Raw genomic sequence first — 12,143 nt, 5'->3', positions numbered from 1 at the left:
AAGAAAGTCAGCATATTCGAAGCAATTACATTGAAAAGACAACCAGCAGTTTTTAAGAGAGCATAGGCCTAAACAAGACTGGTGATGAAGTCACTGAAAAGGCTCCTGTCTCCTGGGCTACACTGGGAGGTGCCAGTGTCCTGAACACGCCACATGCAGGTGTGTGTCTAGTAAGCCAGGCGCAGCTAACTGGAGTCCCTTCGGCAGCAGGTAACCAGGGGAGTCAGGTGTCTGGAAACTGTGCACATTCAGAAAGAGGTAAATAAATTGGAAATATGTACCACAGAGAAGGGCTGACGATGAAACAGTCATCAAATTTTTTAAAGTCGGAGGGGACTGCAGAAAATAACTTATACAATCCTAACATTTTTCAGATAAAGGAACAGAGGCCTATGACGACCACTTTAAAACATTTTCAGGCTGCCAAATAAAAGACGGAACAGATTTGTCCTGTTTTTCCAGAGAGCAGATCCAGGACCAAAGTGTAGAATGGTGAAGAAATCCTGAGCTCCCTCTTGTCTCTCCTCTCCCCCCACCCCCTGCTCTGAGCTCTGGAAACAATCTGGTAGAGGTTGGGGGGCATCCTCCAGGGATGCCAATGCTGGCCACCAACTCGTACCTGTCCTCTAGGTGAGTTCTCTTCAAGAAACCTTCTGTGAGCAGCTGGATAGAGCTAGGCATTCCTGCCTCCATGTTCCATCAAACTGCGAGCCTCTCCCTTTCATAGAATGTTCATATAGTACGATGGTTGGGTTCCTGTGTTTCTCCCCAACTGGTCCCTTGATGCGAGGGGCTGTATCCTCAATGCCCAACATAGTTTTGGGTACACAGTAGGCACTCACTAAATGTTTATTGAATTGAATTTCTATCAGATAAAAGGTTGATTGAGCAATCTCTTTCAAATATAAAATGCTAAGGGGGCCTCTGCATACAACCAATTGAAGAGTTGAGACCACCAGTAAATTACAATCAGTTTGCTCTCCTCCAGGAAGAATTTTCTTTTCTTTTTTTTAATACATTTTTATTGATTTCAGAGAGAGGAAGGGAGAGGGAGAGAGAGATTGAAACGTTAATGATGAGAGAGAATCATTGATTGGCTGCCTCCTGCATGCCCACTACTGGGGATCCAGCCCACAACCTGGGCATGTGCCCTTGACTGGAACTGAACCTGGGACCCTTCAGTCTGTAGGCTGACACTCTATCCATTGAGCCGAACCAGATAGGGCCAGAATTTTCTTTCATGAAGGCCATTTTCTCCCAGCCTCAGCCTGGCCCCAACTTGTCCTAATGTGGATCCTATGGATTTAGGGTTGGCTATTCTATTCCTCACTCAGGTTAATTGTACAGATTAATTTTCAGGTGCACTGAGCAAACTTTGTAATTACAGAGTCAGAGATTTAAAAGGAACACCATAACTGTGACCCATTTTTCATAAAATACCCTCGTGTGGAGTGTCTTTCTTGGTGTCATTTCTAGTCCTCTCCAACGTAGGTGAGACCACCCAAGGGATGCTCAAGATTATCCATTGTTAACAGCGAGAAAAGTTCTCTGTCTATACATATGCATATATATATGTGTGTGTGTGTTATACGCATGCATACTATTAGATCAAAGCAATAAAAATGATCGGCCATTTCCCTGAACTTTCACTGGTAGATGGAGTTTGTCCGACCACCTGCGGATGATGGGACAGGGGAGGGCTGGCCTCCTCAGGGATGCGGGGAGGCGGAGTTGGGGAGGAGAGCCCCACTGCAGAGGGGCTGACTGTGACTCATTTGTTCAGTTGCTTTCATCACGTTTCAAATTATTGTTCTTTTCATGTGTCCAGTTAAATGGACTGATCTACTATCTAGTTTTAACTAAACTAACCTTTGCTAAAAGACACATGGCTCAACAAGATTCCTCAAAGATGGCAGCTTGCAGATAACACTAATCATGAAAGCACAAGAGAACTTTGAACTCTTTGTCGGCCACATGATGAGGTAAAGAAACACCGACAATCTAATCAGATCTGTGAAGAAACCAGGCCAAACACATAACTGGAAATGATCCAGAAGAGGATTTGAAGTATGGAACCACAACTTATAATGACGAAGTGGAACTTTGCCCTAAGGGCACATTGAGTTTTGAGATTAGTAGTCAGTGATGTAAGACATGTATAATTTATACACTATTTCATATGCATAGATAGGGGGGCACAAGTTCAAAATTACTTTATTGAGAGGCTGCATAATCCAAAGAGTTTGGAGACCACTGGACTGTTCTTGCTTCTAAAAATATTTTTTATTTCTCTCTGATTATTCTGATTAACTGTAGAACACTTGCAATGCACAGAAGCATCAAAAACAAGAAAATACTATCCATATTCCTACCATCACAAAATAAACATTACTTGTATTTGGTGAAGCGTCTCTTTTGTCATAACCATTTTATATAAAATGTTTTTCATAGAGGGAGGCTGACCCTCTAGGAAAAGGCTCTATAGACCATCTATAGGTGCCTAAAAAGGTATGGCAGGAATGCAGCTGCAGTCCTGGTTTTCGAACGTTTGCTGAATCCATTTGGGAAGAGTTTCACGCTTATTGGTGGTTCACTATGGCCTCGTCCCAGGTTACATTGTGGGAGCCATGTACACCTTTCTTACGGACAGGAGGAGACTGGTGCAGCAATTCCAATACTCCCTTAATTCTTAAATTAATTAGCCCATTTCAGCCATCAGTGACATGGTTAAGGAGCCTGGCTTAGATCTCCAGATGTCGGGGGAGCAGGCCTGCTCTGGTTTTCTTGGGTAATCCCGAGGAATTCAGAGTATGTCCATAGAGTCTCTCCTTTAGGGGGGAACACAGCTTTGGCCCTGCAGTGACAGCCCTGCCTGCCTTATGTCAGCGCCGACACGTCTCATTACAGAAACCACCCTCGGTTTCACATTCTGAAACTTCTCTGGACGTTTGCTCTTCATCCCCACAGTGAAACACTAGCTGGAATTTGAAATAATCTCATCACCCTTAAAAATCACTTCTGACAAGCTCACTCCAAGCAGAGCTTTTCCATAGGTTTGGCAGGATTTTATCTAGGATGAAATGCAGCATTTCCCCAAGGTTTGGGCCACATCCCAAACGGGGAACGAGACCCCTTCACTGCCTAATCCAGAGGGTGCAGAGCCTCATCACCACTTTTATCTCTCTTGTTTTATTCGGCCCTCATACTATGGCTCCCCTTTTTCTCTACAGCATCCACAACCAGCGGTCCAAGTTGTCCGGGCTTCAGGGCGGGAGGGGGATTTTAGTACAGATGGAGGCTGACGAATGCAAATCCATAATTTAAATGTCAAACTCCCCTATTGCAACATTTAAATAAGATCCATTTGATTTACAGCTAGCTGTTTTTTTTAAAGGATATATATATTTTTTTCGCATAGACTTGGGTTCTTTTTCAGAAGTGAAAATGGATTTTCCCAGAATCACTGCAGGCAAACACATCCTTGTGACGCCTCCAGCTGATGTCAGGTGTGAAGTCCCTGGCAAAGCAAAGAAAACGATGCATTCTGGAAATAAATCAGCAACCCTGACCTCAAAACCATAGCCATCTAATGAAATAACATGTAAACACCCAACTCTCAGATTGTTTCCTTCCCCTTAAGCATTTTTTGATGTGGACCTGGAACGACAGGAGAGTAAATAAAGAACACAACAGCAAAATCACCACACCTGCTAACGTGGTCCTCCCTGGATGAGTTCAGATGTGTTCACTCTCTACAGGCGAAACGAACTGAGGAGGGACCATGGGAGTGCCTGGGGTCTACATCACTGCAAGCGAATGCAACCTCTTTATTTCTGTGAGTTTCACTCCCAATTACCAGACTCAGAACTCACACCCCTCTATCCCGTCTTTATTGTCTTTGTCACCCTGCCTCTATGAAGTCCTCCCTATTCACTCTTTACTGCATGCCAGTATCTCTAATTTTCCATTGGCATTTAAATTGTTCTTTCAATATATGGTTAATACTACTTGACACCTGAAATCCTTTTGAGTGTAGATTCAAAATAAACTAAAAATACAAAGTATAAATAAGTTCAACTAAATTTATAGGGTAAGTTGAAAGGATAGTTTAAATCCACATTTAAAGACTTCAATCTTTTCCTTTGTCCCACACTGCCCAGAAGGAACCTTTAGAGTAGGAAATCTTGAAGCAAGAAACAGCAGTGGCTTCTGGGGAGGCAGGAGTATTAGGTTTATGAGAAGAGAAAGATGGTAAGAGAGGAAGCGACAGGAAGGACTGCTTGTCTTTCACAGTTTCTATTCTAAATATAAACATTTTTGAGGTCAGGATTGAAAAAAAGGGCAGCTGTTGCCAGAACTGTTTTCTGGTCCTCTTTGGGATGGGATATTGGAGCTCTCCACTTTAAAAAAGGCATTTTCCTTCCAAACCCATTCCAAGGAAGTTTCCACAGTTATTGTTGGAAAGATCAGTCCCAGACACCCAGAAGCCCCAACTGGGAAAAGATGTTAGAAATGGAAAACAAAGTTTTATAAAGGTGGGTAGAGAACTGAATTTCCTTTCTGCCACATCAGCTGGAAGCAAAGAGAAGACAGTGCTTTTAACCTAACCCTCCACCTCCTTGAGAAGGACAAAGCACCTGAGTGTCTGATACTTTCCACACCCCAGAAACCCTATTGCCCTGGCTTTAGTTACTGACTCAAAACAAACAAACAAATGGTGGATATTGTTCGGGGCCGACATTATTAACAAGTATCACGAAGGGGACATTACTATACCAGAACACCCAATTCTGACCTTTCAGAATGAACCGAGGAGGCTGTGTGATGACCACCAAATGGCCTGAGCACAGACTTACCTTCTTAATAAGCAGAAAGCAAACTGAGGACACAGGTCTTCCATCCTGGGTGTCACACAGATGTCAGCTTATCTCTGACGTACAGTCATCAACTGAGAAGATCTAATTTTAACACCTACTTACTCATGACGATAAGAATTCCAGGACTCTACCTCAAGCCCCACACAGCCAACTCCATGGCCTTTCAGGAACCAAAGTACCAAGCATCCAAAGCACAGCAACCAAAACCTCCTCAATGAAGCTATCCCCAGTCAGTAAAACAGAGGAGCTCTACTGGGCAGCGGGGGTGAGAGGGACGGAGGAATAAAACAAGGCGGAATGAGATCTTGTTGATTTCTATAAATGTATCCTTGATGCAAAATCCTTCCATTCTCCTTAGACTACACGTCCTTCCTCAACCCTGAGGTAGCGCCCTTGGCCAGGTAGCAGGCCATTAGCAGGCCTCCCCGCGCTCTCCATAGCCCCCTCCCACTGTTCCCCCCACTAGTTCTACCTCGATGGTGTACTGCTCAAAAATGCGAAGCTGCAGGAAGATGTCCAGCTTGATCTTCCGCTCATGGAAGAGCTCTTCCATCTGCACCTGAGCGTCGTCCAGCTGCTGCAAGACCGACTCGATGTGGCTGATGGAGCTGCTGTGGGGGGTCTTGTTGTTGGACACGGCCGAGTCCCTGTGGCAGAGGGGGAGAGGAGGGAGGGGCCTTGTATGTTAGAAGTGATAGAGAACAGGGGGCCTTCCTCTTCTGAACAAGGTGGATGGGAATCAGCTGTTACTCAAGTGACAGCCATTTATCAAACTTCTGCTGAGAGCCAGGCACCATCTGCTTAGTAGGTGAACCAAAGACACATGCATTCTCTTTAGGGTTCACAGCACAGCAGCTCGTCTTGGAGAGCATAAAACATTGGAGAAATGGAATGATTCCATGCATATGTGTACTCTACTATGTATAGTTTTACACACACACACACACATGCATAAGGTGGACACATTAAACACAATGCATAAGAGTTGACACATTAAAGACATAAAATAAAAAAACTCTTCCTAATTTTACTTCCCAGGGTTGTTGTTAAAGTAAGACCATGGCTGCCAATATTATTCACCCACTTTATAATGCCATGCCAGGTTACAGGCTGGTGTCCTCACATAGGCTCCAAGCTGTAGATAGATAGCACGGGACCTGGAGGCTGCAAGCCTGGAGTACGTCCCCACTCTGACACACATGGGCTAGTGGCCTTGGGAAATGACCTCCCCGAACCCCAGTTGCCTCCTGTAAAGTGAACTTAATAATCCCTGCCCTGCTCACTTCACAGTTTGCTGTCAAACAAGACAGTGTATGTGAACGTGCTCTGTGATCAGGTACGTGCTGTATGGACTACTGCTACTCCTGAAAGTACACAAGTGAAATATCAGGTGCTGGTTGGGGCACTGGCCCAACTGGAGAGAGTAGAGGGAAGGGCACAAGAGGCTGGGACAGCAACAAGGTTTCAAAGAGGATGGGTTCTGATTTGGGCATTAGAAGAAGGTGGAATCTAGCCAGGAAGATGGGAGGGGTACACTCTCTGAGTTTATACAGAAGTATTGTGGGGGAGTCACAGATTGTAGAAGGGAACCATGAGATAAACACATTGACCTGCTCCGAGAAGTGAGATGGTGGAGACCTCCAAAGAGATCACTGTAATAGGAGAACTGGAGGTTAAGAAGGTAACATCCCATAGGGCCTTGGGTAAGCTGGAGCCCTAAAACTTGAAATAAATGGGCACATTCAATATCTTGCAACATCTTGCTTTCTTATACAATTTAAGAAGTCAGAGGACAAGGGGGAAATCATTAGTTCTGAATCCTCTCATCAGCAAGCTTTCTGAAAACCAGGCCTTTGCGTCTGTGTATGTCTCAGAAGCAGTGGTATCTGAGCTCAGACTACCTGCTTCTGAAGGGAGCATAAGAGCTTCTCCTTCTATCATTCAGACAGCTCCCAATTCTACCTCCTAGCCCTAGCCTATTTGGGCATGAACCCCACCATTGCGTGGACACTCCCAGTCACAAGGCACATAGAGATGTACTCATACTACGCATTATGCACTTGTTGAGAGCTTTGCTATTGGGAGGATGTGGCCATTCTTTCTGACAATCCTTCTCAGCCTTTCTACATTACACACCTTCCAGAAGGAAAAGCATAATTTCTGACCATTCTGCACAGCAATGATGTCAGTGTCACACTCACTGGGAATCACAGAGAGGATGAGAAGCCGCCTTAGGGACTTCAGTGACGAGTACCAGACCTACAGAAGATGTGTGCCTGGTCTGTGTGAGGCAGCCAGCCAAGGCCCACTAGGCATCATTTATTCCTTTTTCTGTTTGCCTGGTCTTGCTATCAGACTAAAGTCAGGCTAGGTGGGAGGGAGGGGAAGGGGGGCGGGGCGGGCGGGGAATACATGGTCACCAGTGGGTCTTGGTCACACGCCTATGATTCTCTCTGAAATCCATGGAACTTAAACTTGTGGAACTGGCATCGGCCACGTCATTGCCTCCACCATCTCTGAGTAGCCTTCCGCTCTTAGGTATGGTGCAAGTTGGCAGTTGTTAAGAGCAAGTGGCATCTCCACAAACCCAGCCCCACAGAGATTGAAGTCAGCCAAGCTTGTGAAAATATTGGGAGAGAAAACACAAAGCCATCACAAAATCTCAGAGTTGACAGTTCTAGAGCGAGCCCCTTAATCACATAGATGAAGCAGCTGAGACCCAGAGAGGTGAAGTGCCTGCCTGCTATTTGTAATTTTCTTCAGAAGAAGGAACAGTGGAGTTTCCTAGGTAAGCAGACAAAACTGTCATGTGTTATGTATTCATGAAGATGAATCTAGGGATCAAGGGACAGAGACTGTCTTGTTAGTATGCAACAGCAAGATTCAGAACATCTCGTGTGCATATTTAGAGTAGAAATAATTAATTTCCAACAGAAAAACATGCCAGGGACGTTGAAAGATAAGTTCTCATTGTTTATTCAATTAGACAATTGATATAGGGGAAAGCCCTCTCACTTGAAGTCATTCCCTCAGGCCCTGGCTTGGCTGGGACTTGTTGATGAGATTATTTCTGTCCGGAGCTGGCAGAGGTCCCGGCACTCAGTGATGTTGGGATAGGAACAAGTCCCTGCGGGCAGGCCTCATTAGCACCATCAAAACCCATTCAGACAGCACCTGGGCACAGCGCTGGCTGCTGAGGGCCTGCTCCAGGCCTCATGACACAGTATCTGAGTCAGGGCCCTTGACAGGAGCAGGAAACTAGATGTTAACACCAACAGAAAGGAGGCAATGGTGCGAATGATTCTAAATAAATATGAGGTTTTGGACAAGATTTTTCTTATGAGTTATGCTAGTTTATGTTGACATAGGAAGATTTTTGTTATCTGGGCAGCAAGGAATGGTGGAAAGGTTCTAAGTGGGTAACGAAGAACAGAGCAGGACACCACCACACACTCCACATGGGCCAAAGCCAACCATTCTGGGTCACATTTTACTGACTCGGGCACTGGAGTTCAGGGTTCAGCCTGAGATCAGGATCCAAAGAACACTATATTGCTGATGGCCCTTTCTCCATGTGATTAAATATGCTATAATTCTTAATGAAGGTGCTATTTGCTTTTCTGTTCAGTTTTGCTAGTTTCTGTTGTACTTATGTTACTTATTGCTTGCTGAACAACATCATGAATGACAACGCTTTAGAAGATGAGCGCTTTTCTGTTTACTTTTTCATTTTAAACTCAAGTTGCATATGGTGCAGGCATTTTTATATCGGACAGATGGAGACACTGAAGATCACACACGACCACAAAGCTGGTTGTGGCTGAGCCAAGACTGGGACATGACTTATCTCGTGTCTAGTCTGAGGCATTTCCCACTGGAAAGCACCGCCCGTGCTGACCTGGCCTCGCTGGGCTCCCCCAGGGAGGGAGGCGCTGACCTGAGCTGCTGGATAAGGTCTTCGCCTTCCTTGATGACATTGAGAGTGGCGTCCAGAGTGGCGGTCTGCTGCTGCTGGAACTGCTTGATCAGTTCCTGGACCGCATCCACCGAGTCTGCACAGACATCTTCCAGCATCTCCTTCTGAAGGTCTTCCATCCATGTCCACAACTGTGGGGAGAGGGCAGAGACTCCACTCAGGGCAGAAAGGAGAGGCCAGGGCTGGGGCAAGGGCAAGGGCAGGAGAGGCCAGGGCTGGGGCAAGGGCAAGGGCAAGAAAGTCGGACTGGGGCCACGCAACCTACCTTCACCTCATCAGAGCAATGTCAGACTGTCCTCCTCAGCACACTTAGGGGTTGGTTTGTGCTTCTACATTGATATTCATTACCCATCTTTGCTAAGTTTACCCTGTTAGTGTTGCATTCCCTAAGGATGGGAGGCACCCCTGGCTTAGCTTCCTTGTGGTTCAGGGAAACTGGTGGTCTTAGAGCAGGGAGATCACTTATGTTTGAGAGGCTGGGAAGAACAGGAAACTGTGATGAACAAACACTATTTTATCTTTTAGAAAGGAGGAAAGGGAGGGCTCCACACACTTCCTCCAGGCAGCTACATGTCAATTCCTAGAAATTTATCACCATTTTGCAAACATGTAAAGAAGACTGTGATACTCAATAAGAACCAAATGAAGCCTAATTAAGGAAATATATGCTGCGTTAAATCATTTTGTTCTTTGTGGGATTGCTAGTTGGTTAGAAATTTGAATGCTAAAAGAGGTATTTTATCTTAAATAAGTATATTTCCCCCATGATATTCGAGATGATGAAATGCAGTCAGAATATTACTAGTCAGACAAGTTTAAAATAGCTAGGTGTAGCCCTGGCCACTGAGCCTACACTCAGTGGTTAGAGCATAGGCCTGCACACTGAAGGGTCTCCTGTTCAATTCCCGGTCAAGGACATGTTGCCTGGGTTACAGGTTTGATCCCCGGCCCCAGTTGGGGTACATGTGGGAGGAAACCAATTGATGTGTCTCTCTCACATGGATGTTTTTTTCTTTCCTGCTCTCCCTCCCTCCTTTTCTTCTATTCTCTAAAAAAAAAAAAAAATCAATGGAAAAAGTATCTTTGGGTAAGGATTAACGGAAAAAAAAAAAAAAAAAGCTTGGTACAGTGTTTTGAACAGAATACACACTGGGAATGATGGAGAGTTGAACTGAATTACTGAAAACTCTTTTATTGATAGTTCATCCTCATACTGAAACTAGGTCTTCAGTGGCCTGCCACAGTGTTCCACTTCTAACTACCCTTGCTGAGCACTTTCATAAATGATGGAAGGAAAGATGAGTCAGATGTTTGCTTAGAAACAGGAACACTTCAGCTGGCTAGCAAGAAAGATAAGCTCAGGGCTCTACCCGGGGTGGGGGTGGGGTCGGGGGTGGGGGGCGGAAAACAATAGAGAGAGAGAAACTGATAGATGGAGTCAAAAGATGTAGATTTTGGCTCCCGTTCTTCCCATAACTTGTGTTGCCTTTGAGTAAATTGCTATCCCCTTGCTCGCCATGGCTTCATGTGTAAAATAGGTTGGGAAAAGCATAAGATGAAGTTGTTAGTTACTTTCTGGTTCTAACCTTCTGTAAGTTAAAAACATGGATAAGTCCCCAGCCAGGTGGCTCAGTTGGTTAGAGCATTATCCTCTACACCAAAAAAGGTCACGGGTTCAATTTCTGGTCAGAGTACATATGGGAGGCAACTGATTGATGTGTCTCTCTCACATCAATATTTTTCTCTCTCTCTTCCTCCTTCCTCTCTCTGAAATCAATTAAAAAATAGATAAATACCCACTTTGAGAATATTATTTCATCTATTTGGTTTAGTATGGGAAATCATGGTATGGCCTCTGTAATAAAAGGCAAGAAAAGAAATAATAGACAAAAATAGTCTTCACATTTTGGACAAGTTATTATTTGTTCTTTAGACAGGAGAGAGAAGAAGATGAATTAACAAGATTAATAAGCCCTGAAGGTAGAGAATAACAGTATAGAGTGTCCTTCCTAGACAGGTGAGAACCTCTCTGAGCCTCAGTTTCATAATCTGCAAAGTGGGAGAATAAGAACCTGCTTACTTCAAAGATTATTAGGATTGAATGATATACTTATTATTAATGCTTTTAATAAACATATAGCCTTATTAATAAGCCTGTAGCATTGTGATGATAGCTATAACCAAATTATTATTATTCAGAGCCCCCATCATTTAGCTGCTGGCAATTTGGTTGTAATTAGTTCAATTTATTTTCTTTACAAATAAGCTTTTTGTTATAAAAACACAAAACAAGTTTTTCAGAACATATAAGCTGAGATACATATTCCTACAAGGATGAATGTATTTATTTCAAATTAGTATGAAATCAGGACTTCAGGATATTGGTGACTATAGCTTAAAGCTACTTCACACTTTCTGGTATGAAGGAAGGTCTACCGTCAAGAGAATAGCAGGCAGAGGGAAAGTTTGAAGTACTCCTTCATTTTGGATTTGGTAAAAGATCAACAATGGATTTGGTTCTTCAATATGCTAGACTGAGCTGGGCCTCTGTTTTCTGTTTTTGCTGCTTTGTCCTGGGATGTCTAAGGAAAGCCTAGAGCAGGCGTAGGGAACTTCTGGCCTGAGGGCTGTATAAGGCCCATGAAATCATTTGGTCTGGGCCTGCCAAGGCATTAGGGGTGAGTTAATTAAATGTTTGACCAAGTATAGCAGGCTAATTTTTTAAGTTGTAATTGTGTATGGCCCATGAATATGTTATAAATATCCAAATGGCCCTTGGCAGAATAAAGGTTCCCCACTCCTGGCCTAGAGACTGGAAAGTTCAGATATTTCTAATGGGGGGAAAAAAAGAATAAAGAGAGGAAGGAAGGAAGGAAGTAAAGAAGGAAGGAAGGAAGGAAGGAAGGAAGTAAAGGAGGGAGGGAAGGTAGGTCTAGGAAGAAAGTGTCATTCTATCCTCAGGAAATCCACCATGACTCATGACACTCCTCCTCCTGGTGATCATGCAGCTAAATTGTAGGGACAGTCAAAGACAAAAACTGCTAAAACAACAACAACAACGAGATGTCAGAGTTACAAAAAAAAGACTAGGGATATCTGAGAACACCTACTGACCTCAAGTCCGTATCATCAGAAAAAAGTGTCCTCCTTCAAAATATTCTTTGATTAATGAATTGGAACTGACTTTTCAGATTTCTGTCTCTATATTCCACTACTTTATAAAGAAACTCTTGTCTCCCATAGTTAAAACCTTCTGCTGAGGAAAACCAGCTAAGAGATAAACAAGCAAG

The 12,143-nt window shown here is 44.0% G+C and overlaps 1 protein-coding gene across 26 annotated transcripts in view; it reads right to left on the bottom strand.

The window, feature by feature from the left end:
* KALRN (kalirin RhoGEF kinase) overlaps positions 1 to 12,143 on the bottom strand; it is a gene marked incomplete at both ends in the record, with an annotated part of 667,375 nt that overhangs the window by 288,182 nt on the left and 367,050 nt on the right. For 20 of the 26 annotated variants that reach the window (XM_080657248.1, XM_080657225.1, XM_080657253.1 and 17 more), the window contains 2 exons: positions 5,350 to 5,524; positions 8,776 to 8,984. In XM_080657248.1, the coding sequence (XP_080513374.1) occupies positions 5,350 to 5,524; positions 8,776 to 8,984 (384 nt within the window). The remainder of the gene's footprint in view (positions 1 to 5,349; positions 5,525 to 8,775; positions 8,985 to 12,143) is intronic. The other 6 variants (XM_080657227.1, XM_080657228.1, XM_080657234.1 and 3 more) reach the window with 1 other exon arrangement.

This window comes from Plecotus auritus (genome assembly GCF_963455305.1).
Source record: "Plecotus auritus genome assembly, chromosome: 2".
Lineage (NCBI taxonomy): Eukaryota > Metazoa > Chordata > Mammalia > Chiroptera > Vespertilionidae > Plecotus > Plecotus auritus.
Note: the sequence above shows the minus strand (reverse complement) of the source record. Positions and strands in the feature narration are given on the sequence as shown.